Source organism: Crocodylus siamensis, chromosome 4 (genome assembly GCF_052110815.1).
Source record: "Crocodylus siamensis isolate JL-2025a chromosome 4, ASM5211081v1, whole genome shotgun sequence".
In the NCBI taxonomy this organism is placed as follows: Eukaryota; Metazoa; Chordata; order Crocodylia; family Crocodylidae; genus Crocodylus; species Crocodylus siamensis.
The window spans coordinates 190,180,025-190,206,395 of NC_143398.1; the positions used below are offsets into that span (position 1 = coordinate 190,180,025).

At 44.7% G+C, this 26,371-nt stretch overlaps 1 protein-coding gene across 1 annotated transcript; it reads left to right on the plus strand.

Annotated features, from left to right (window-relative positions):
* Window positions 1-17,786: 17,786 nt before the first annotated feature.
* Window positions 17,787-18,750, plus strand: LOC149867348 (testis-specific serine/threonine-protein kinase 6-like). Its single transcript, XM_090041240.1, has one exon. The coding sequence runs from the start codon at window positions 17,917-17,919 to the stop codon at window positions 18,748-18,750; it is 834 nt and encodes a 277-aa protein (XP_089897366.1). The 5' UTR covers window positions 17,787-17,916.
* The last annotated feature ends 7,621 nt before the right edge of the window (window positions 18,751-26,371 follow it).

Genomic DNA, 26,371 nt, shown 5'->3' on the forward strand with positions numbered 1-26,371 from the left:
TCAGAGGGTCAAGCCTCTATAGTTATGGATCTGGCTCCAGACCCTCAGTCCCTAGGATCTATGCTTCTCAATGGGCTTGGGCATCCGCAGTCCCCGCGACAGCCCCGCCCCAAACTGGCTTCTCCTTATGGGCTCTTGCTGCCCTACCACGCCCCGAGTGCACCTGGCTCCAGCGGGTCCTCTGCGGTGACTTTCTTTCACCACGCTCCAGTCCCACCGCCTCCTGTCTGCCGCCGACCTCCTGGCGCTGCCGCCGGCTCCTTCCCTCCGGCTCCTCCAGCTCTGGCTCCTCATTCCTCCTCAGACGCCACGGGGTCTCCCCTTCCTCTTCCTCTGTTGGCAGACTTCCCTTTTCAGGGCCATCCACCCCAATCTTCACAGCTGCCGCTGCTTCTATCTTCGCTGGCCGGCGTTCTCCACTGACGTCACCGGCCGGCTGCAGCTGTATAAAGAGCCGGCTCACAAGCCGCGTGGCTTTCCCCGGAGCATCAATTCCTGCTGCTGTTAAGTTTTCGGGGTCACCCCGGCCCCCGGGAGAGTTAATATCCTCAAAGTGGTCCTGGGTAAGAAGGCACAGTAACCACTCAACTGGGTAAATCTGTAATTGCAAAATGTTGGTAATTACATGCTAGTCCATCTCAGGGTATATGCCAATTAAGTTAACCGTGCATACCCTCATGAATAACACAGTGAGTGTATATTAAGGACGAATCACACAATGGGGTTGTCACTGCCAAGGAGCCATGGCCCCTACAGTCATCTGGGTTAACATTTCTGTTTCATACACTTTCACTCTCTCCTTTAATTGTAGCTGTAAAAGACAATCAGAGAAAATCAATCTATTATACTGGTAAGCTCTATTTAGACAATACAGAATATCTTGTTTAAACTCAGAAAATTCAGGGATAAGTTTTAAAAGCCAGGTTCTCACATTACCGTGGATTTTTTACTGTTTAGCATTTTTAATGATATTGAAAAGCAGTGGTAGAAACACCATATTTTCAGCTTCCTCCATATATTTTCTGCATTTGTGAAAATTAAAAATATATAACTGTTCTTCAGAACATTTGAAAGCTCCTCTAAAGGCTCCTGAGGCAGCACTCCTCAGCATGTAGGTCACTGGACCATGAACAGGAAATGTGGGTTATGTATTCCCAGCTAATTTACCAATTACCTGTTGTGTGACTGACTTCACCTCTTTTCCTTTCCAGGGTTTGTCTGCATTGTCTATTTAAACTATAAGCTCTTCAGGGTAGAGACCATTATGTGTTTGTATAATGCCCAAGATAAACTGTGGCCTCCAGATGGTACTGAAACACTAATAAATAACTTCCACAACCATCTCCCTCACCTCAAACTATGCAATGTATGACAAGACTCTTTCTTTACTCGTCCCAGGAAATGTTGTGCCAATATTTCCGTTTAGGAATACTAAAAATATATATATCCACCTTTTCCTTGCATATAGGTTTGACTCCCTCACTGTGCCTAACTTCTGAACTTCTTGGTGTTTTTTGTCAAAAGGTGACCAAAATTAATACAACATAAAAGCCACTAAATTGTCCTCTTATACGTAATGCTCCTAACTACTTAAATGCATGAATAGCTTGCCTTCTTTTTTTGGATTGTTGTTGTGCACTATCTGCATGCATATCTAGATACTTTTCCTGAAAATTTTCTGGAGTGATTCACAATCCTCCGTAGATTTTCTTCGATTTATATGAGTTTCCTGTTGCTAAACAGTTAATTACTGATATTTGCCCTGATTACTGAGGCACCATAAATTTGATTTAGTCTCATATCCAAAAAAGGAACTCAGATGTTATAAGGCCAAGGTGTTGCAGTGTCTGATCGTAAACATCTTATGCCTGAATTTGAATCTACAACCTAGAGTTGGACACCAGTGCTACCTATGCAACACATGTGGAGACTTAGACACCTTAGAATACAATTCACCAAAAATGGCAACTAAGAGAGCCAACCATGGCATTTTGGGTTAAGCCAGCTCCTATCTTCCGTTAAACATGCTCTTCTGGGATGGGAAGAGTCAAGCAAGCCCCAATCCTGATGATGTAGGGACTCAGGGAGCATGGGCTATCAGCCCACCCTGATGCAAGCTGCTTCAGTCCTGCTGATGACTCTACTTAAGAGGCTACAGTGTGAGATGCCCCAGCTTGTGTTATGGCCTACTGTTAGGAGCAGTAGGGAGACTGAAAGATAATTTGTTGATCCTGCCACTGCAAATGGAAGATATGAACAGATATCTCTGCTTCATGGGAGCTTTATTCCCACGAAGACTGGAGTAACAAAGGGAAAACATAGCAAGCCTATTTGCTGCCATTTCTCATTCATCAATGACAAGAGTAGTAAGGAACAGGCTAGTTGGCCACCTCAGAAGGTATTCAAGGCAGAGGATGGTAAAGGCCATTTCACTTTCACCTCGAAGATTGCCTTGAGGCAAGTGAGACAGTAGCTGGAACTACAGCCATCTAAGACTCCCAGTCTAAACTCTGCATGAATAGCAAATAGGACTGGAAGATGGGGGGGCTACCTGGTTTCCCCCAGCTTTGGCAGTGACTGACGTTTGACCTACAGTAATTCACTAAATCCAATATATCCAAGATGGCCATTGGTCTGAGGTCACTCTATTTTTAAGATCCAGCTTGAAATACCTTGTGCCCGGTGGTCAGATGTGCAGAGTGCCCAGTGTTTTCACTGCACTTTGGGTAATGGACCCAGTAATACAAACTGCTGTCACTATTGGGATTGGTTTTCTGCAGGTACTTTTTAACCGCCGTTCTGTTCACACTGGTCAGCTCTTCCCCTCTGTCCATAAGGTTGTTCAGTAAAAATCATCTCTCTTCTTGTGCCAGGTATGCAGGAAAGAGTTGATGAAAGACAGAGCCAGGCAAAACTAGAACACATCTCAGCTCAACATACCTCTTAAATTCAAATCCAGGTAGAAAGGATAATTACACACACCAGGAAAGGACTGATGTCAGATCAAAAGGACAAACAAAACTTCCCCTCCATTCTCAGGTCTGTCCATTCCCTTTCCCACTCAGATGACTTTTAAGTACTCAGAAGGGAAGAACTTCCACATACAGCTAATTTCTCTAAATTCAGGGGAACTGGGCTATCTTTCTTATGGCTACATGCATGAACAGCACTGTCTGTAACTACTATCCTACAGCAGAGTTAATTAATTTACTGTGCCCTAATACTGGGCAACTCTGCAGTAAAACGCACCTGTAGATGCACCCACTATCACAAATCCTCAGAGAAATGTTGACATCATATGTTCTCAAAACCAGCTCAATCTGCCTTTCTTATGATTCAGTTCTTTATATTGTACAGTCAAAATTCCTATTTACATGAATAAAAGTATTGGATGCACTAGGAATGCAGAATCAGATTCTTAATTTGGCATTATAATATTTCTGTTAATAAGTTAAGCATCTGAAAAGCAACACAGCTTGCTTTTTCATTTCTGGTATGTGCTGCAGAATTTATATTGTGGCACCCCAGCATTTCCCAGTCAGTTAGATTAAACCATTCAGTTTATCTAACTTACTCCCTTTGAAAGTGGCAGGGAGTAGGGAGAGTTACCTCAGGAGAGGATTTTATTTTATTTTATTTTATTTTTTTGCTCTTGAACAGTAGAAATGCAAGTTACAATTTCTTTTTATCTGCACAGGAAAAAGCAAACAGCCCAAAGTTTCTTGATCATGAATAAATTCCTCAGAGAAAATGTGGAATGACATAAATTACATGTTTTCCTGACAGTTAAGACTTTCAAATCCTGTCCGCCTTTATTGCCATCAATGCTGTTGCTGCTTATAGAGAATGGAGAGTCTCCAAAAACATGAGATAGCCTGAGGCTACTATGGCTTATACATACACCTTCACACACATACACTCATAAAACATTTAGAGATAAGACTCTGTACTCAATTACATTTGTTTTTTGCTCCTGTCAGTGCATAACTGCTGATTCCTAATGTTACTGCCCTAAAACAAACTTGCAGAAGATTCAACATACCAGTTCTACAGTAGAAAGGAACCAGGGCAATGACAATAATGCACTGTCTTGAAGCAGTTTGGATTGGCATGTGAAGGCTCCCCTGCTAACTGGCATATACCTTTTAAAGGATCTGCAGAATTTTTAAAAGCGCGCTGAACTAGCACTAGGCCTGGCTGTTTATCTTATTGAATAGTATTTTTAGCTCAGTGCTTTTTTTCCAAACAACATGCATTAAACAAATTATAAATATTAGGGGGAAAATGGGGAAAAACTGTTTAAAAACTAATCTTCCCATTTATGACAAGCAATAAGGACCCTAGTTATTCAGCCACAGATGAGGAGAATAATTTATGGACCATCATTGTGGTGTCTATATATGACAATTTCTTTCAGTTACTTCAGAGTGTTGAGGGAGCTAGCTGGGGTTATTGCAGGGCCCTTGGCACAGCTTTACAAGTGCTCGTGGTGCTCGGGCCAGAAGCCAGATGACTGGAAGATAGCTAACGTGCTCCCCATCTTCAAAAAAGGGAAGAGAGAGGACCCGGGCAACTATAGGCCCATCAGTCTTACCTCAGTCCTTGGGAAACTCTTTGAGAAAATCCTCAAGGAGCACATCTGTGATGGGCCAGCTTCAGGGATGATGCTCAAGGGCAACCAGCACAGTTTCATTAGGGGCAGGTCATGTCAGACCGACCTGACTGCCTTTTATGATCAGGTCACAAAGGCAATGGATGCAGGTGTCGCCATGGATGTAGTCTTTCTAGACTTCAGCAAGGCCTTTGACACCGTCTCCCACCCGATCCTCATTAAAAAACTAGGTGACTGTGGCATTGATGCCTACACAGTCAGATGGATTGCAGATTGGCTCAGGGGTTGTACTCAGAGGGTGGTGGTGGATGGGTCATATTTGACCTGGGGGAAAGTGGGCAATGGAGTCCCCCCGGGCTCGGTCCTTGGGCCTGTGCTGTTTAATTTCTTCATCAGCGATTTGGACAATGGGGTGAAATGCAACCTGTTTAAATTCGCTGATGATACCAAAATTTGGGGTGAGGTAAGCATGCTAGTAGGGAGGGAAAGATTGCAGCAAGATCTGGAATAGGTTTCAGGAGTGGGCTGACATAAACAGGATGCATTTCAATACTGACAAGTGCAGGGTGCTGCACTTAGGCAGTAGAAACCAGCAGCACACTTACAGAATGGGAAACTCCCTTCTTGAGAGCATGGAGGCAGAAAGGGATCTTGGAGTCATTATTGACTCCAGGATGAACATGGGCCGACAATGCGAGGTCACGGTTGGCAGGGCTAACCGGACCTTGTCGTGCATCCACAGGTGCATCTCAAGTAGAGCCAGGGAGGTGATCCTCCCCCCCATGCGACGCTGGTCAGGCCACAGCTGGAGTATTGCGTCCAATTCTGTGCGCCCCATTTCAGGAGGGATGCAGACAACATTGAAAGGGTCCAGAGGAGGGCCATCCGTGTGATCCAGGGACTACAGGGCAGACCCTACAATGAAAGACTGCGGGACCTGGACCTGTTCAGCCTTCACAAGAGAAGGCTGAGGGGGGACCCGGTGACCATCTATAAACTCACTAGGGGGGACCAGAAGGGTTTGGGAGAGACCTTGTTTCCCCTAGCGCCCCCTGGCAAGACAAGGAACAATGGACACAAATTATTAGAGAGTAGGTTTAGATTAGACATCCACAAGAACTACTTTACAGTTAGGGCAGCTAGGAGCTGGAACCAACTTTCTAGGGAAGTGGTGTTGGCTCCTACCCTGGGGGTCTTTAAGAAGAGGCTTGACGACGACCTGGCTAGACTCATTTGAGTCCAGTCTTTTCTCCTACCCAGGCGAGGGGTCAGACTTGAAGATCTACAAGGTCCCTTCCAACCTTACTTCTATGATTCTGTGATTCTATGTATCCATCTGTTTCACTACATATTTATAGGGTGGCAATCACTAAAGTATCTCAAAAATTAAAAACAGCAGTGAAAAGCATCTTAGAAAAATAACTCAGCCTTGATGCTGGAATTCATAAGCATTTGCCTGGATCTCTAAAGAATCAAAAGGGCAAGTACAGGGATCCACTCACATGGTTCAACCTGTGAATCAGTGCTCAAAATGTGAAGCTATAGTTAAATCTAGGTTCTAAAATTCTTTTATTAAGGGGCTCTACTTTGGATTAAAGATAGTTATACTTTTGTTTTGTTCACTTAACACAGGAAATCCCTCACCCAGAGACCTGCATCTGCAGTTTCCAGAGATCTAGAGACCCATGTCAACTGGACTTCTGAGTTCATTGATCTTAATTGGACTCCTTACCAAGTGACCCACATGATCCTAGAACTGGATAAGCAATACATTAGCAATAGGTTTAACAATGTATTAGATAAATACACTGAAGATAATGTTCCATGGTATTTTATCATAAACTTAGACCCAAACAGACCATTGAAATAAACTACAAAATAACATACAAAATGTAGGGTCTGTATCTAATTGACTAGAAGCCTCAACACTTTTGAGAATACTCTGATTATCCTAAAAAAAGATTTTTAGAAATTATTGTTTTCAAATCATGCATAGTAAAAGACCCAGAAATGACATTAATATTAATTTCAAATGCAGTCCCAGACTTTCACCCAAAGTGAAAGTCAACCAAAGTATCTCTTGTTTGCAGAGTGGTTTTACCCTCAATGGACGCATCCACACATACAAGCATGTGCTCTTGCAGCAGCTCAAATAGAAGTGGTACAAATTTGAGCCGGGGCTTTTTGCCTCAAGGACATGCACTTTGGTGTGGAACAAATTGTGCTACTTGGGGCAAAATAACCCTGCCTGGCTCCTCCTGCAGCCAGGGGTAGCTAGAGCCCAGAGCCAGCACCTTTGCTGTCCCCAACAATATAAAAAGTTGCCCTGTCCTGGCCCCATCCATACAAAAAGCTGCCCTGGCAAGCAGCTCAGGGCTACTCACTCTCTGCAGCTTCTGGGGCCCAGCCAATTAATACCTGGGGACACTACCCCTTGTGCCAGCTGGACTGCTGCAGCAGCATCCCAAATCCATTTTTTAAAATACCCCCAAATCCAAGTTCTTCCACATTTACAATAAAAAAAAAACCACTTTACACACACATACATATATCTAGAGAGAGAGAGACAGTGATAAGTCGGGTAATGCTTTATTGGTATATTTACAATGTTAAAGCAATTTGGAAGCCTACCAGTGTCTGTATCATCATGAAAAAATACATTCTAAATTCCTATATGTTGATCTGTGCTTTTCATTTTCTTCACATATGATGGGTGTGTGATGAGGGATGTGTTATTTGCAGGAAGGTGGTGGGAAGGGGTGTGGGAAAAGGCAGTGGGTGGATGTGTAGGGATGTGGGTGGGAGTGCAGCAATAGCTGGGGGCACTGTGGGTGTGGGGGACCTGGTGTAGGGGCTGCTCAGGAGGGGTGGGTCCCCTGGCTCCCACAGGGTGCAGCCCCCCCCCCCCGACACAGCACACGGAATACCGTCTTGACCCAGGGTCCCAGCTCCCACCTCGAGGGTCCCAGCCCCCCTGCCCAGGGTCCCAGGCACCCTGGAGGGCCACGGCCCTTATCCCCAACAGGGTCCCATAACTAACCTTTAACAGCAGCAGTGGGGGGAGCCATGCACTGAGCCCAGCCTGGTTCTGCCAGCCGGGCTGGTCTTGTGACAGCAGGACCCAATGCGACACACAGGAACCACGTGCCAGGCCCAGCCATGTCCTGGGCTCCCTCTGCAGCCCACCCAGGCTGGTCCCATGGTGACAGGACCTGGTGCAGCACACAGGGACCACATGCCAGGCCCAGCCAGGCTGGGCCCAGATCCCTGAGGCTCGCTAGTTTGGCTTTGCACTGGAGCAGGTCAGACGGCTTCAGGAGGCACACACAGGAGCTGTGCTTCCCGGGGCACTGTGACCTGCTCCAGTGCAAGGCCGGACTAGTGAGCCACATGGGGTGGGCCAAGTCCTCACCCTCCCCCCCTCCCCCCACAGGCATGGGGCAGAGGCAGAAGCTGGCCCTGGGGCCCGGCCCATGCTGACAGGAGCCAGCACAGCATGCGGATCTCATGCGCACCGGGTCCTGCCGTGGCTGGGCCTTTCCTGTAGCAGCAGGACCTGGCCCGGCATACAGCAACTGTGTGGAACCGAGCTGGGTCCTGCTGGCCCTGGGGCTGGCACGACCCAGCTCAGCTCCACATGCTCTCCACGGGCTGGGCCAGGCTGGGGAACACGAGCCACCTGGGGCCAGCAGGATGCAGTTCAGCTCTGCACGGTCCCTGCGCATCAGGCCAGGCCAGGCAGCACAAGCTGCATGGTCCCCAATTTTTTGCCTCTCACTGCCCTGATACTTTTCCCACATCAAATGTTAAAAACAGGTGTAAGATTATATCTAAATTGTGTGAAGCAGTGATATGTAGTGATAATCAAGTGAGCTTCTCATCAAGGTACATTAGCCAGGGCAGAATGCTGTGATAACATGCCTACATTGTTCCCAGTACCTGAGCTAGCTTCTTTAGACCTAGCTCAGGTAACTACCAGGTACTGCATTGCTCAGGACCATGTAGACCAGGAGTGTCCAACCTCTTTGAATGTGGGGCCAGATCATGAACTTTTTTTCACCCAGTGGGCCAGCAAGCCATATTCAAAGACCTCACAGGAAGCGGTATCACATCACCCCCCTGAAACGAAAGTACAGTGTTTACTTTCATTTCCCATTGCAGCATCTAGGGTCTCAGAAAACAGCTTGGAGGGCCGTATGTTGGACAAGCCTGATGTAGACATACCCTGCAAGGCCACAAACAACCGGATGTTTGTTGACAGAGTCATCAAAGAAAAATAGTTTTATCTTTGTCTTTATGGAATACTTTGTACCTATGGAACAATTATCAGAGAAGAATCCCAAACACTTTCCAACTTGGATTAGAGGAGGGCAATAAGTCTTGTTAACATGCCTATGTGCTGCGCTGCAGTGTAAGGCAGATACCAAAGCTATCTCAGTTACCAGAAGCAGTCTTGCCATGGTAGCATGGAGTTCAACATGGAATAACATACCCAGCTTTTCAGTAAATTAGCCCAGGTTGGGCCACCTCCCATGGTTAGACTACTTCTGGTATTCTAGCTAGCTAATTTAAAAAATGACTTAAATGCCTTTACACACTGCAGTCTGGTGTGGAGACCATCTCCAGTGATTGCAACTGGCTGTGGAAAGGCAATGGCACATTCACATGTAGCAGGCAGAATAGTATGCAGGTCCCAAATTCTTGTCTTCATCTCCACAGTATGCAATATAAGTAACTTTTTTTTCAATAGTCCTATGACCTAGGAATTTGAAAGGAAAATGTTTCTTAAGAATCCCTTAAGTCATTTTAGTGTGATGCACTATGGATTTTATTGCAACCTTTCTGTGTTGGGTGTGTTTATGTTGTAACAGTGGTGTGAGACTCAATTTACCTAATTAGCCTATGCATAGCAAATGAAGAGTTAAGAGCCAGGGCTGGCTGCATTTGCACTAGACTAAGACTTGATGGACCTGAACAACACCCAGGAGGTGTCCAGAGGAGATATATATGACAATATGAGAGCAGGCTGGGTGTGAAGCAGCCTATCAGCACCTGGCTAGAAGAGCCTGGGGACTGAGGTGAGTGGAGAAGCTTTGGGGAGCTGAGTATCTTTGGGAGTACTCAGGGATGTGCAGGTTGGAGTGAGGACAGAGGGACTGCCTAACCCCTTTGGAGCAGACAGAGAACCTGGAGCCTGTGACCTCTGCCCCCATAAATGCCTTTACTGAAGAGACTATCTGCTGTAGTGCTTGGAACTGTTGATTGCACTGGGTTGCCCAAAAAGCCAGTGAAGTCCCTCTCACAGGAGCAGAACTGGATGCTTGTTCCTTGAGCCAGGGCCATGGAGAACCAGGGAAGGTGAGAAATAGAGGCTAGGATCTCATAATGGAAAGAAGCCTTGCTCTAGAAGCCAAGCATGGCCTGGCCTCTGGAGACTCTCTCAGGCACCAGACAAGGCCATGGTAGTCCTGAGCAAGGGCCTCTTGGAGGGTACTCTGTGACAGTGACTTTGGAACTTTTATCAGATGTCCCAGAATTACATTACTTGACACTCATTAGCTAGAGAGTGAAACAGCATTTGCCCTTTATAATGGGTTAGGATGGGTTATTGTCAGCATATTCCAAGGCAATCATTAAACTTTCATTTTAATTTGTATTTCTTGGCACTTTCAAGGTTCCATTTTATAAAGGATTAATACATTATTAATAAATAATACAACTATGTTATAAACAAGAAGTATGTGTTATAGAAGGTTATAAAATTATTAATAGGCATAATTATCAACAACCTATTGACTTGTTATACTATATAAGAATCAAGTAATCATCATCAACCTTGTTCTGGCAGATGACAGAATAAGGAGCAACGAACTCAAGTTGCAGCAAGGGAAGTTTAGGTTGGATATTAGGAAAAACTCTCACCAGGAAGGTGGTGAAGCACTGGAATGGATTCCTTTGAGAGGTGGTGGAATCTCCATCCTTGGAGGTTTTTAAAGCCCGGGTTTTAAAGCCCTGGCTGGAATTATGTATTTGGGGATGGTTCTGCTTTAGCAGGGGGTTGGACTAGATGACCTCCTGAGGTTCCTTCCAACCTTAATTTTTTATGATCTATGCAGGAATCCTTTTCATAATCCTGCATCCACTGAAGTGAACTCTTAGGTTTCCTTTTTTCAGCAAACATGAAAAAGAAATTGCTCTAGACAGATTAACAACTGAGAACTTCACTCAGGCCACTTAGTAACAAAGCATTAGTCATTTATCAACCCTTTTCAATGGAACAGTGACTCGGGTACACCCAGGGGTGTGCCCTGTCCACCAGTGAAAGGGATGATGATCAGGCAGGGTGCTGAGAGCCTGCCACCTGGGAGCAGTTCCCTCTCCTCTCTACAGAGCCAGGCCAAGACCAAGTGCTTAGCTATGTACAAATTTTACTGCTACAATAAGTAAGGAACATTAAATATTTACAGTAAAATTAGTATGCAACACCACATATAATAACCTGCAATCAACATATTGTACCACTCCGAGGGACTGCAGAAACATAAACTGGGTGATTCACAACATATACAATAATTAACCCCCTTGCACAGAATAAGCATTAACACTTTGGAACAGGTTAAGTCAAGCCATCAACACAATAAACAGATAAGAGCATCAACTTAGATAGCGCAGGTAAGCTGGGGTAGAAATACCAGAGACGTACACAGGCAACAATACAGGTATGTTCTCATAACAGGCAATAAACACATATAGGCAATGGAGACAGATAAATCCATATAAGCTCTCTTAAGGAGTACCCATAACTATATTAACCTCTACAGCATGAAACAACAACAATCACAAAAGAAAGGAGTGCACTCAGCACTTCACGGGGTTTTCCCTTGACCCCGTCCCCTTCAGGGCCCTGGGATGTGGACATGCCCTCTCCCACAGTGGAGGAAGGTAGAGATGGCAGGCCCTCCTCTCCCAAGCCCACCTTCCCTGAGGGACCCACTTCCCCAGCAACTCCCGCTCCCACGCTGAGGCAGCCAAGGCTAATCCTCTGGTGGCCAGTCCTGCGAGGGCCTCCCTCTGGCAGCGCCTCCAGCTCCTCTCAGTGGCCAGGCACCCTGTAGTGGGCACCCAGGGCACTCCCATAGGAGCCAAGCCCTTACTGGATCCAGTTCCCCAGCCTCACACCAGGGGTTCTTCCCTTTTCCGGGCCCTGCTCTGGGCACTGGCACTCTTTTAGTTTAATGTGGAGCCATGCTGTGGAGCTCCTGTTACTTGGCCTAGAGCTGGGGTTAACCTGACCAGCCTCGAGCTGCTCCCAGGGCCAGCTCTCTGTGCCGATCCATGCACCACCTACCCAGCCACTTGCTGGGGTTCACAGGCTCAAGCCACCTTGAGCAGCTCCTAGAGCCTGAGCACCATGTGCTGATCCATGCACTATTAAGGCTCAGGTGGGGTCCTGAGGATGGTCGTCTCTGGAGCTCCTTTCTCCTTGCCGCCCCTCGCCGCATCTCTCCTTCCAGCATGCCAGGTGCACTCTCCTTTTATACGCTTCAGGGGCTCCAGCCCTAAAGTTCTCCAGACCTGGCAGGTCACAGTCTCCATCCAGGTCCAAAGTGCTCCTTGCACCAGGGCGTGGCCTTGCTTTCCCTGGTTTGCTTCTGATTGGTGGATGGGCTCCACCAATAGGAATTGAAGAAACTTGAGCCCAGGACTCATCTGGAGCTCAAGAGGTAAGTCTGCTACAGAACCACAACGGTTCATGACTCCTGATTTTGCCAATCATAGAATAAATTATTGTATATATGACTATCAATAGATACCATATTTGCTTTTTAGTTTTTTTCCCTGGAGAGCAATTGCTGTTCACAGACTATTAGATAAAATAATAATAATCAAGCATCTAGTTTACAGTACTACTCAAACAAGCTAGCCCTGCAAGCAAGGTCATGCCATGCAAAAGAGGCTCCTTTTATATATTTAGTACTGAACACATTATTAAACTGTATTGGCTAAAACTAAATATTTATACCACAGATTGCACAATTTGCGGTCGAGGAATGGAAACAAAACAGATTTTGGTCCATTTTTATGCATATAAATGTAGAGCCAAAGGGCTAGAAACAAAAGTCTGTTTCTGTGGCACGTAAGCATAGTAAAGCAAGATGAGGTCAGAGATCTTTCCTCTGTCTCTATCTGACACTGTCTTGCAAAAAAGAAATCTCTCATTCATTCCTCTTACTGCCTCAGTTTGAAGCTTTTTCTGAAAGTCACATGCCATACTGCAAACTGTAGGCTAGGGACACGGCTAAGAATAGAGTTGCACAAAAACATCTGGCTCATAAACAAAACCAGCTAACATCAGTTTAGCTCTGGGTTTACAGAGAAGGGAGAAATGGATTGTTAGTAACTCCACTCTCCAACTGCTTTTTCACCTGGGCTTTTCCCCCCAAACCAACAAAGCATTGCCTTTCAAAATGTTTGGCTTGATAACTGTTTTGTATGATAGTTGACAGTGAGGGCACTGCTCTTGATTTAGAGAAGGCCTAGGTGGAGGTCTTGGTTGTTAATCTGTCTAGAACAGCCTCTTCCCTGTTTGCTGAAAAAATGCAAACTAAAGAGTTCACTTCAGTGGATGCAGGATTATGATGAACTTTAAATTAGCAGTGTCATAGGATGAGGCCAGTTTTGAGGGGAAGCTCTCCAAAAAATAAGCCTTATTTCATCTGTCTGTCTGCAGGACCACCTTGGAGCCAGACCTGGTGGGGTCTTACAGGAAGCAAGCCTCCAGCTTTCCCAGCAACCCATAGCACTCCCCAGCTCAGACAGCTCCTTCTTTGCTCAACTCCCGAGAAGGAGAGTGTTTTCTTTTTCAATGGGGAAGGGAATCAGAGTGCCTACTTCCCAAACAGCATGGTAAATAGCTGTGCTCTGAATGAACAGTCTTCAGCGTGCCACTACAGTTCCCTTTGTCCTTCCGCGGACTCCTCTCTATCCTCCTTGAGACTACCCTAGTACTCTTGTGTCTCTGTCCTCCCCAGTACTATTCCAGAGGGGTGGCAGGGAAGGGGCTAGCAGGACTGGGGGAATCTGGCAGGTCCATGGTGTAGGGGGGATTGCACAGTCCAAGGGCAGGGGAAATAGCTTTGTAAGGGTCAGGACAGTCAAAACAGCATGGCCCCTGGGCTGTGTTGAGTGGCTAGGTTTTCCTAGCCCGAGGTCTGTGCTGTAAATGCGTGTTGGTTAATCTGGCCTAGAGAACACCCTTGCTAGATCAGGTTAACCCTTTGCCAATCTAAATTTAGCTCACCTCAAAGGTGAATTAACTTTAGACTGAGTGTGCTATTTTTAGGGTGACCTAAGCCCTGTGAACACTTGCACACCAGGGCATTTCTATTTCCCTAACCTGCGTTATGGCAATCTAAATATGATCCTTGCATGTACCTATAATGTCATGGGCAACTAGTCCTAGGTACATATAATCCTTTTACGTACCTATAATGTAATGCGGCCTGCTGCCAGGCCCAGACTGCCATCATCCTCCGTGGTGAAAAGAACATCTAGTTGTCCTACTTACAAAACTATTTATAGCACTACAATGCCACACTGAGCCCCACAAAGTGCTCCCTGAAACAACTGCAGGCTAAAACTCAGCCCACTTTGCTTTTTTCATCTCAATCAGTCAATAACTTTTCAGACCCAGGGGCTAGAACAACTCTGCTCAGGTCCAAGGTGGGCCAAGGTTTTGATGTAGCCACATTGCAGTGGCAGTGAGAGCTTTTTCCTGCTGCCCTTCTCCCTACCTCCTCCTCCCCAGTTGCTGTGTGGATGCAGCTCTCCACCCAGCCCCAATAAACTCCACACCATTGGGCCCTGGCAAGGGTGCAGGAGAAGCTTCTTGCCACCAGCATGACGCTAAAGACCGCTGATCCCTGCCTTAGGGTGCTGATGAGCAGCCTGGAACATCTGGGAACTGATCATAGCAATGACTCATTTTTCCCCCTACTGTGCTTTACGTACGTCATGGTAGAGAACTCCACCAAGGGCCTGTATGCCACTGCTGTACAGCCTGAAATCCAAGTGCAGCCTTAGCAAAGTACTGTGCATCAACAGGACCACAACAATTAATGGCATCTTCCTGCCCACCAAGAAAACTTACATCCACATTTCTCAGGGTATTGTGGTAATGAGCAGAAAACCCTGATCTAACCACTGTGAACAAAGGGGAGCAGCACCAGACACAGACATGGGCAAACTGGACAGCCACCTGGGACCCGGATGGAAAGGGGGGCCTGAACATAATAATTTTTTATTATTATTATCATTATCTCTGGTGAAGGGGGTCCCGATACTAAAAATTTGTCCAGGCCCACCAGGAGTTATCGTCTCAAAAAAATTCTTCAGTTCAGTGGTACTCTGTCACTCTCAGTCTTTAGTTCTCACTGAAAAGTGCAGCCAAACCTCATCTGGAATCACTGTGGTTATGATTCATAGTCTAAAAGTAAGAGCCAGGAATGAATTTGTAGCCCACAGAAGTAGATGGTTTTCTATAGCTGGCCTATTGAGGGCTGTGCTGATTTTTTTTTCCAGGCTTAAATAAGATAGTGGCATAAAGTCCAAGATGCAGCTCTTTCCTAACTTGAATTTTGGGGAAAGAATTCTTTGCTCATCCATTTCTTTCTTTCTTTTCCTTCAGTTTTAGTTTGCTTTAGTCATTTAGTCAATTGTTTCTTTCACATCTTTGTTCCCTCCTTTCACAAACTCGCCATCATTCAGTGAAACGAGGAAGCTGGACAAATTCTTTTGCAGAAAGAAGTTTATGATTAAACCACTTCAAAAGTAGGAATTTTAGGGCCGTTTATTTGATGGCCTGTATGGAAAGAGTCTGTGGGCCAGATTGTGCCTGACCATGCTATGGATGTAGAAACAAAAAACTCCCTCCCTCCCTTTCCTTCTTGCAGATGCCAGTCACAGTCAAAGCTGTTCTGTTCCTCCTGTCATCCACACGCAAGAGGAAGCAGACACTCCATCTTGTAACCAAACAGCACAGCCTTTATACTGCACCTTCATTTCATGTAGTTTCCAGAACTGTGATGCCTAGCATCTTGCCATATTCAGCTGGCATCAGGTTTCATCAAATGCATCTCAGCACATCTCTAATAACTATTATTTATGTATTTATACAATTCAGTGACTTTAAAAAGACTGAATCACAAGAGACTGGTTCTTAGTCCAGGACTGATTTTCTCCCAATTAGGCTCAAATTATTAAATATTATAAGAAATATGGAAGGGCTGTGGTGTCAGACTGCTTTAACATCAAGGCAGAAACACAGTGTGCTGAGAGCTGTTCTATGATGCGGCTTAGAACTTCGGAGCTCTTCGAAACCCCCATTGTTCAGAACTGGAGGGAGAGCAGACAGCAGCAGGCTTTGCTCCAAGTTAGTTATGAGCTCTAAAATCCAGCAGGGTTGTACAGGGACATTTTGCTGATGTCTTTCAGATGAGAGAGGTCATTAAAAATCCATCTGCATATTTCACAGGAGCTCGGAAGACTAATTCTGGAATCCTGACCAAGTTCCAGCTCAGGTAACTGATTTCTGCTTTCTCAACTCCCCCTGCTCTGCTGTCTTGTGTGGTACAATATTCTCCACTTCCCTTTGTGTAGCATGGCTCTGTACTGGATCTATATTTCATTCCTCCCCACATATTCAACGAAATAGCAAAGCACTTCATTTGGCCCTTTTCTTGGTGCCCTTGCATGGGTCTAACTAGTGGTATTATATTAGGCTCATCTGAGAAGACATGGACTTCGTGGCTACCTATAGATGTGCTCATTCACATTCTAATTAGAACGCACTGCAGCAGACTTGATTAACTGACCCTGCTCTGAGCTGTAATTATTACGCTCCAGCGTCACCTCACCGTCAAGTGCATTTAAGCCCTTCTGTTTCAAACTGGCCATGGGGGTGCTTTAACGAAACCTTGTGAGCTTTAGTTGAAGTGCCCCCACAGTCATTTTGAAATGTGGGGGGTGGGTGGGGCTCAAAGCACATGGTGATGAGCTGTTTTAATAAGAGTGGCTGTCTTGGAACCGCTCTACGTAAAATGCCCCCCCCCACCTCCAAGCACATGTATAGGCCACCTGTATGACTATCTACATCCTCTCTGTGCTTGACTATATACAGGTCTTCTGTTACCTCCTTCACTTGTTAAGGGGGACAGGTGCTCTTTTTTCCATTTGTATTTACACTCTAAAAAAAATTTAGAATGATACATATACAAATTGCTTATAATCCACTTTTATATCAAGGGCACAACATTCTAAGAAGTTCACAAAGCCTATTTAGATTAAGTAAATTAGTTCAACAAGAGAAAATGGGGGAAAAATAAAATATTTTATTTCTCTTAGCAGGACTTAGTCTAAAATACATGTTATAATTATTCAAATATGACCTCAGAACAGCGATCATTGTCTTAACAAAATATAAAACGTAGAACATAGTGCGTCTCTCTGGGGCCTCTGGTCAGAATTCTCTTATACAAACCCTGAAATAATTTAAAAATAAATAAATATATAAATACATAAAAGGGCTATGATTCCAAACTTGAGAACTCAGGAAAGGAACAGTTCTTAAGGGTTCATTGCTGGAAGAGAACTTCACAGTTCTCTTAGGGAAGACAAAATATCTGGTAAATGTTCTAATACATCATCAGACTTAAAAATAAACTTTTACCATAATCCAAAAATACTTGCAGTTTGGCATAAAATCACTCTCTCATCATTTCCTGTAAATTCCACTTTTAATATAATGACTTTCCTGTGAAGTAGATCTATCTATAGCTCTATAGATATAGATATATATAATATAGATAGATAGATAGATCTATAGAGCTATAGATATATCTATATAGATCTCAAACAGCCAGACACACAGTGCTCCTGCCAGAATGCTCCCTATTATACTCTTATTATGGCAAAAATGAGTTCCTAAACTCAGGGTGGAAAAAATAAAAGACTATAACTGGATAACCAGGAGTTTTCCTTTTGTTTTTTATGTGGTGCATGTAGGAGAGGGAGGAAAGGTAGCTATTTTGACATCCTTGGCAACCCACAAAGGGATTAGCACATGACACTCAAACTCATCACAATACCTGGGTAAGCAGTGATGTCCCAAGACCACATACCCAGTGAGAACATGGGGGTATGAAGGTCAACAGCTGCCATGCATGATGGGTTAAAGCTTTCAATCCTTAGAGCAAAAACACCAGTGTCAATCGAGCCCATCGGAACCCACTAAGCCACCCTGAACCATGTCAAGGACCTCTGGAGGAGACAAACTACTTAATGAACTTGGCTACAAGTTGGGCCAGACCCTAGGTGAAGGCAGTTACTCCAAAGTGAGGGTGGCCACCTCAACCAAGTACAAGGGCCCACTAGCCATCAAGGTGGTTGATCGGCGTCGGGCACCCCCAGATTTTGTACACAAGTTTCTCCCCCGGGAGCTCTCCATCCTGCGAGTGATTCGGCATCCCAATATTGTGCGAGTTTTTGAGTTCATCGAAGTCTGCAATGGGAAACTGTACATCGTGATGGAAGCAGCATCCACTGACCTGCTCCAGCTGGTGCAGCGGCTGGGGAAACTACCCTGTGCTCCTGAAGCCCGGGACATCTTTGGACAAATTGTGAGTGCTGTGCGCTACCTACATGACCGCAATCTGGTGCATCGGGATCTCAAGTGCGAGAACGTGCTGCTTACTTCGGATGGCCGCCGGGCAAAGCTCACTGACTTTGGCTTTGGTAAGGAGGCGCATGGCTACCCTGACCTGAGCAGCACTTACTGTGGATCAGCTGCCTATGCCTCGCCCGAGGTGCTCCTGGGTATCCCCTATGATGCCAAGAAGTATGATGTGTGGAGCCTGGGTGTGGTTCTGTATGTGATGGTAACTGGCTGCATGCCCTTTGATGACACCCACATTCATAGCATGCCCCGGCGCCAAAAAAAGGGGGTCCTGTACCCAGATGGTCTGCCGCCCCTGCCTGAAGCCTGCAAAGCTCTCATTGCCCAGCTGCTCCAGTTCAGTCCAGCCTCCCGGCCTGGGTTGGGACAGGTGGCCAAGAACAGCTGGCTGAAAGGGGACATCTAAAAAGAGAAATGTTCCCTCACTACATTCCAGCCCTAGGACCATGTTCAGGGTCAGTTCAAGGCACTGAACTTGTGCTGCTGCTGTGAGGGAAGAAAGCTCATTAAAGGCATATTTGACAATGTGGAAATGGAGATGGAACTAGGCCATGTAGAGGTGCAACCGCCACATGACATTAATAGCAGGATTTCAAGTCACAATGAGACCATATGGTGCTTAGAGGAAACTGTTAACAAAGCAACCATCTTATGAAGCTGTTACAGGTTAAGTTTCAAAGGGCAGTGACCATATTGAGCAAGTGACAAGAATGAAGAAAGTGGCTGCTCAAAGAAATACTGACTGCATAGAATACAAGACTATCACCGGTTTAGCAGTGGAGGGGAGGGCACCCCTGTAGGCAACTGTGGGATTTTACTGCAGAGCCTGATGTTGCCAGTCTGGGGTGAAGTGGTGGGATAGATGGCAGCAGACAACTTTGTGGACAATAATAAACTCTGAAGCTCCCATGTAGCCCCCTTTTTGTGCTGCTCCCTGTTTCTTTTCTTCCAAGCCTCTGAATGAGTTACCCTGTAGCCTTTATCAAGGGGACAGTGGCAAGAGTTATGTAGGAGAAAGGAACCTCCCCCAGTTCTTTGTACCAATTGTTTTGCTGTTGTAGGGTTGTCCCATACTTCCACTTTCTGAAGTCCAAAATCTTGAGTGTTCAAAATCCAGATGCGAATCCAGAGCCAAATCTTTGGATTGGGCTGCAGCAGAACCCTAAACCCAAATGCAGCTGAACTTTGTGTCAGATCCCATCTACTTTAAGGCAGCTATTTCTTGACAACATTTGAAATTCTTACTGGGAGACATTTGGAGGCCAAAAAAAGAAGGGGGAATGACAATGCCAGAGCAATACATTGGGCAGGGAAAAGGACAGAACTGGAAATTACAGCTATTTTACCAAAAATAGAGACAGTTTATATTTCCAGACCCAAAAGAAACCTAGATATTGTATATACAGTTATCAGCTATTCTTAAATTTGGGCTCCAAATCTCTCATATAGATTCCCTATGGCAAAACCCTATTTTTATAGGACCTTCCACTAATGGGGAAGCAGTTTGAAACATTTCAAATGGACTTTTTAAAGACCCAGCTAGACAAAGTCTTGGCTGGGATGATCTAGTTAGGGATAGTTCTGCTTTGAGCAGGGGGTTGGGCTAGATGACCTCCTGAGGTCAACCTGCCTTTTCTATCATTTCTATGATCTAACTCTTTAACAGTTCCTTTATTTAAATGAACTTTGACTGAATTTCCTCTGAAGTAAATGGGAAGACTCCAAGTTGGAAACCTAGCAAACCTCCTGGTCACATGGTGACATTCTGTTAAACAAATGTGCACTTTTCTTGTTATCATCATTTAAGCCAACAAAACAGGGGGGTGTCAAACACAAAAAATAGACTCTGATTCCTGACATGTAATTTATTCCTAGTGCCTAACTGAAGTTCTGCAGTTTCAGCACTGAAGCACATGGATTCATAATGTCAAAAGTGCCTTTGAAAGTTGTGTGGTTACAAGACTTTTTATTCTCACCAGCCAGTGAGGAAACATCTTTTCTAGTGATCTTACTGCAGAAGGGAGTGACACGAGAGCAGTCCCCACAGGCAGCAGCTGTTCATGCTCTAGTCAAGTTAGAATCAAGTCCCATGATGGATGCCAGTACACACATGGTCCTCTGGAAATCAAGTCTGCAAGGGCTCATTTGAATGTCATTTGAAAAGAGGAACATTTCGAAAGAGCAGCAGCTTTTATGTTCTAATTATTACTTGTGGACAAGTCTGGAACAATATGAATATAGCAAAACCACACCAACTTTAACACTGCCTTATTCAGATAATATGACAGAGGATATACCTAGAAACACATTCAGGGGCAGTTCCTGGGCTCTATTTAGACCGGGGTGGGCAAAATATGGTTCCCACCCAGCCTCAGCACAGGGGGCAACCTGGGCTGTGGTGCATGTGGCCATTCCCAGATCCCCTGGGTGCATGGTGGGGCGGCGATGGCACGGCGGCTTCACTGCTCTTCCCAGCAGCCCCCACAGCAGCAGCTCCTGCCCCAGCCCTGCTGCATGGGCATCCCAGCCTGTCCACTCCATACCCACTGCCGGGGGCACCAGATGGAGTGGGCAGGGGGCAGGCAGGGTCTCCACAGAGACTGGCCTGGGACCCCCATGGGCAGGGTGCGCTTGGCGGCCTGGATGGGTGGGGAGTGGCATCCAGGAGCAGGATGGGTGGGCAGCGCCAGGGCTGGGGCCAGGATCTGGCTCAAAGGGTGGTGACAGCATGGGGCCAGGGCCTGGGGCAGAACTGCAATGTACTTCACGTGTGTCCCTGTCATACAGGAAGCAGATCATGGCTCTTTCCCAGGCCCCGGCCCCATGCTGTCACTGCTCCGTGATCACAATCCCAGCCCCCTTTCCCCCCCCACCTGGCCCATCCCACTCCTGGACACCACTTCCTGCCTGCCTGTGACTCCATCCCATTTGCCTGGCCAAGCACACCCTGCAGTGTGGGTCCCAGCTGGTTTCCATGGAGACCCTGCCTGCCCATCCCATCTGGTGCTCCCAGCAGTGAGTGCAGGGCAGACAGGATCATCATTTGCCCTCCTCCCCCTGCCATGCTGGGCCAGGTCAGTGCCCTGCCTCTCCCCTCACAACTGCACCTGACCAGGCCAGTATCCCCCATCCCCCCATCCAAGCTCTCAATAGTTCACCCAAATCCCTAAAGCAGAATAATTGCCACCCTGATTCAGACTATTGAGGTTTACAATGCACTGGGCCCATTGTGGTGGGTTCCAAATACTACTACAGTCATTGGGTGTCCAACCGAGGTGAGTGCTACCAGAGACAGAGAGACAATGCATTTTGCACATGCATAGGCCTTCAACTCCCTGAAGGTGGTTCCAAAGAGGATGGAGCTAGACTGTGCCCAGTGGTGGCAGATGGCAGAACAAGGAGCAACGGTCTCAAGTTGCAGCAAGGGAAGTTTAGGTTAGATATTAGGAAAAACTCTCACTAGGAGGGTAGAAAAGCAGTGGAACAGATTACCTAGAGAGGCTGTGGAATCTCCATCGTTGGAGGTTTTTAAAACAAAGCCTTGGTTAGGATAATATAATTGAGGATGGTCCTGCACTGAGCAGAGGGCTGGACTAGATTACCTCCTGAGGCCCCCAGTCCTAATTTTCTATGATTCTAAGCCAGAAATCTCTGCCCATTTAGGTCCAAAACTATATGCACATACCTATTCTTCATTTGATTTAATTACTGTAATCTTTGTTTGTCTGTCCTCACTCTCTACTCTTTGATCATCACTCATTTTTCTACATAAAAAATTTCAATGGTAAATTACTTGAGACAGGGATTTGGTCTCACCTCTTAAGCTACAGTGGAGCCTGAAGACTCTTTTTAGAATCTCTGAAGTGATGACGCATGTCATGTCACGACATCATAGTAGCAGTTTGTGTGGTCGTGGTCATATTTTTCTATGAATCATAGAATTTTACAACAGAGAAAAGTCAGTTTCAAAGAAAACTCTTAAGAAGGATTTCTATGCTCAATGGCTCTCACAAACCTTGTGAGAACTGGGGGTATACAGTGCTCAGGTTTGTACTTTTACTTCGAAATTCTCACTTTGCAAACAGAACTCAGAGTTCCAATCTGTAAAAGGGTGTAATATCTACCACACAGTTGCGTTGTGAGTATTAATTAGTGACTATTTGTACAGTAATTTGAAGAGGAGGAGCGTTAAGTGCTAGCATCCTTATTCCTTGTACTTGAAAAGTGCAGAAGATTTTCCAATTAGCAAAGCAGTTGCAGAGCATGTACTTTCAACATTCTACTTTTTTAGCTCGCAAAATGCTTTCCAATTCAATGAAAGCACCTTGGAGGCTGTTGGCTTTGTTTCAGTTCAATCACCATTTGCAGTAATTTGTAATTCCATAAAAGGGAAAACCCTAGCATTTAAAAAAAATAGTTGTGTCAGCAGCTGGGTGGAAGATCTAAATTCATTCAGGGCCTTCCTATTTCTGTGATTAATTTCAGAATCTAGTGCTGTCACTGAAAATGAAGTAAATGCTTGTTCTCCACTGTGTGCAACAATTTTCCTTACGTAATCTTTTTGCCAGCAGTTTAATGGCATCAAAAGGGACAAGGTCATTATATCTAGGATCTCTCTTGACAAGTAACTGAATCAGCTTGAGCCCTCCCTCATCCAAACCCTGGGGAAACCAAACAGAAATGTATAGGACTACAACTTCCCCACTCACACACTGCAGAACAGTGAATCTGTATTAGGAGAACTCAGAAAAATGGAGATGCATGCAACAAACTATCTATGAACATAAAAATTAAATTATGTCTCTGATAACTTTTGCAGGAGTGTAAAACTGCTTCAAAATGAATGAAGAGTGCTACAACATAAGAGGTCTGTCCCCTCTTTTGAGCCCCTCTATTCCAAAATCAAAGTTTATGTCTCACTACAACAACTCCCCAAATACCAATAAAGAAATTGTGGGTAGGTAACCTATGTAAAGGAAACTCCCTTTGACAACCCTTCTTACCAATAGAACCCTTTTTCCCTCTCAAACTTCTGGCCATAAAACTTATGCTTATAAATTATAAACAATTTCTAGGAACACAAGGCATACATATCTAGCACTTTCAAATGTTTTCCTTTTTGGCCACAGATGAAAATTGTTCACGCACAGACCTTATGTGCAGGAGAAAAAACAGGAAAAATTGAAGTTGTAGAGGAGAAAGAGGTCAAATAGGAGTACTGGAAAAAAGTGCTCACATCAGCGCATGCTATGAGTAAACCAGCCACTCTGCCAGCTACTCTGGGTTTAGAACAGACTTCAAAGAGGTCACAATTAAGGAAGAACAGTTCTTCTGTGGGCCAAATGTTGGGTTCAGTTCCTCACTGTAATGAAAAATGTAAGTGGAGAAGGGGTTGTACAATTTTCTTCCCTGATAATACAACATTAACTGCATCACTAATGGAACCAGCAGTCTATTTTGCTCTTAGAAACAGACAAACCCTCCTTTCCATATCAAATCTTAATATCTTCAGATATAAATTATATTGTTTAGATTTTGTGTTGACAACAAAGCCATTCAGGGGGAAACCTTACTTTTTCATTATTTTGCAAAGTTCCATCATTCAGGGTGTATCATTGGCAATTTAAGTTCAAGAAGGTCTTTTCAGGAGTCTGAAAGACCAATTTGTACTACATCACCTCTCCTGCATTGCTTTTTTTTTTTAAATGGCATAGCTAATAAAGCAAAAACTTTAAAGCTCAGAACTACTTATCTGCCCTCAGCAACAAATTCTCCTAAACAACTGCATCTGTTGAGGGTATGAGTAGATAGGACACATGACTTGTGTTTCAAGAGGATGTTCTGCCTTGAGCAGTTTGGGAAAGCAACTAGGGTTAAAAGGACAACAATGTAAATGAGACACAAGGCCTGTAATGTTCAGCTCCTGTCTTTCTTTCTGTCAATGGCAATTTCAAAGCATCACTCACTAATAATCTGGATCTGCTTAAAATTATAAGATTATAAAAATAGCCAATTACAGACTTGACCATGCTGAATTTTTGGGGAGGAGAAGGTTGCTTTGTTCCATTTTGTTTAAAATAAAAGATCCCAGTTCAATCTCATTATACCAATGGAAACATATAGTTATGAGATCAGAATCAGGCTTCCCAGCTCATACTTGATTAAAAAAAGACCACAGAATCTATTGCTTACTAGTGGAATTTTAACAGTCTGTTTCCTACCAAAATACATGTTGAACATTTCCAGATCTGGCATATTTCCTCATTTAGAAATGAATGAATCATTCAAACACATTTGTTAATTTGCTTTATGTATACAGAACTGCTACTTACATGGGTCTCTGCTGACTAACTCCACTGGTCCAACAATGATTCTGTGACTTACCCAATACGATGTCTTTTTGCATGAGCCCCAGAATTGTGGAGGCTATGCATTATTGTTTTAGGAAGAGAGAAGGGAAGCTTTAGCAACTGGTGATGCTGGTAAAGATGCAACGTATGCAATGAACAGTGAAATCTTTATCAGTGTAACTGTTTCTTGATACACTGCTCTAACCCCAATGCAGGTAGGCAAGGCCTAATTTGCATTTGAATTTATGAGATAACTGGACACCCAGCAAGTGTGAGGGAAGTTATCATTTGATTTCTTTCCATAATTAGCTTGAGGTCCTAGTTTTGAATGTATATAAAGACTATGCATCGACTTGCACATCAATGGAATAACACCAACTTCCCCTCAGAATCAGACCTAAGCATTTTGCATTATACCTCTAAGCTTTCTCTCTCTAAGTTTAAGTTCAACATTTTTGCAAATAAAGGCTCCTTACCGACATTGGGCGGGGTGGGGGGCAGCACCTTACTTTTAGCTCTGTGTGCCCCTGCACCGAGTCCAGTGCATGCCCAGAAGAGGAACTGAATCAGTTTGACCCGGCTTGCCCAGCATCTGTATAGCTCACATGCTTTAAATCGGCGTGAGCTATACAGACGCTGGGGAGCCAGGTCAAACTGACCTGATTCCTCTTCTGGTAAAGCAGTGTTTGTTTGTTTTTCTTCTCCCGCCTGTTAGCATCCAAAGTGGCCGGTTTTGTGGCAGCACAAAATAGAGATCTCCCCAGTTGGAGTTCTGAGAACCAAATAAAATCAACCCCGCAGTTAACGTGTAATTTCCTCCCACTGTCAGAAATGTGAGAAAAATATTTAGAGGGACTGGATGGAGCATTTATATTTGCACATCTTACTGCCAATTATCTCCCTTCAAGCTCACTAAATTGTGCTTTAATATTATCCAGTTTGAAAACCCCAGTTGTTACCTATCACATCAGCTGCACAAACATCTCTCACAGGGCTACTGATTCTGATTTTTAAGTTCACATCTGAACATGAATTGTGATAAAGCTCGGCATTAACATTGATTCTGAAAAAGACATTAGCAGTTTTCTTCAGAAATATTCTCTTTGCTTCATAAGGCAACTTTTAACAAAAGGTGAGAACGTTATTAACCCTTGTCAAGGCCATTCCAGAATGATTCAATTAACCTCCCATTCAGTTGCAGGCCGTCTCAAATAGTCTTAATTTCCTTCCAGTCCTTCCAACAAAATGAAATGGAAATAATGCACTGACCATTAACATCTTCTTTTTCAGCTAAATAAAATTTGGTTACAAGGTTTTAGGTCATTGCTGATGTGACTGATAAGCCATAGACTCAGATATTTGAAAGTCCATGTTATAAAACCCCGTTGATAAGTATAACCATGAATTGTGGGAAAACACTGCTGGGTAATCAAATATCTTATGTGTTTCTGCATTAAATCCAAAGCTGACTCTCTCAGGACTGAATATTTTGCCTACAGCAAAGCTGGGGTGCCAAAACTACAGCTAATGACATGCTTCAATTGTCCTTGACCAAAACTGCATGCATAGATTGCAGTTGGGAGTACCTGGGTGACCCTGCCTTGTTTGCCAGGCAAAGCTTTTAACAGGCGATTTAACAAATAAACAAATATACCCCCTGCTGCCTGCTTGTATTAA

Excerpts from the sequence above, each read along its gene's own strand:
- LOC149867348 (XM_090041240.1), top strand. The coding sequence starts at position 17,917 with ATGTCAAGGACCTCTGGAGGAGACAAACTACTTAATGAACTTGGCTAC.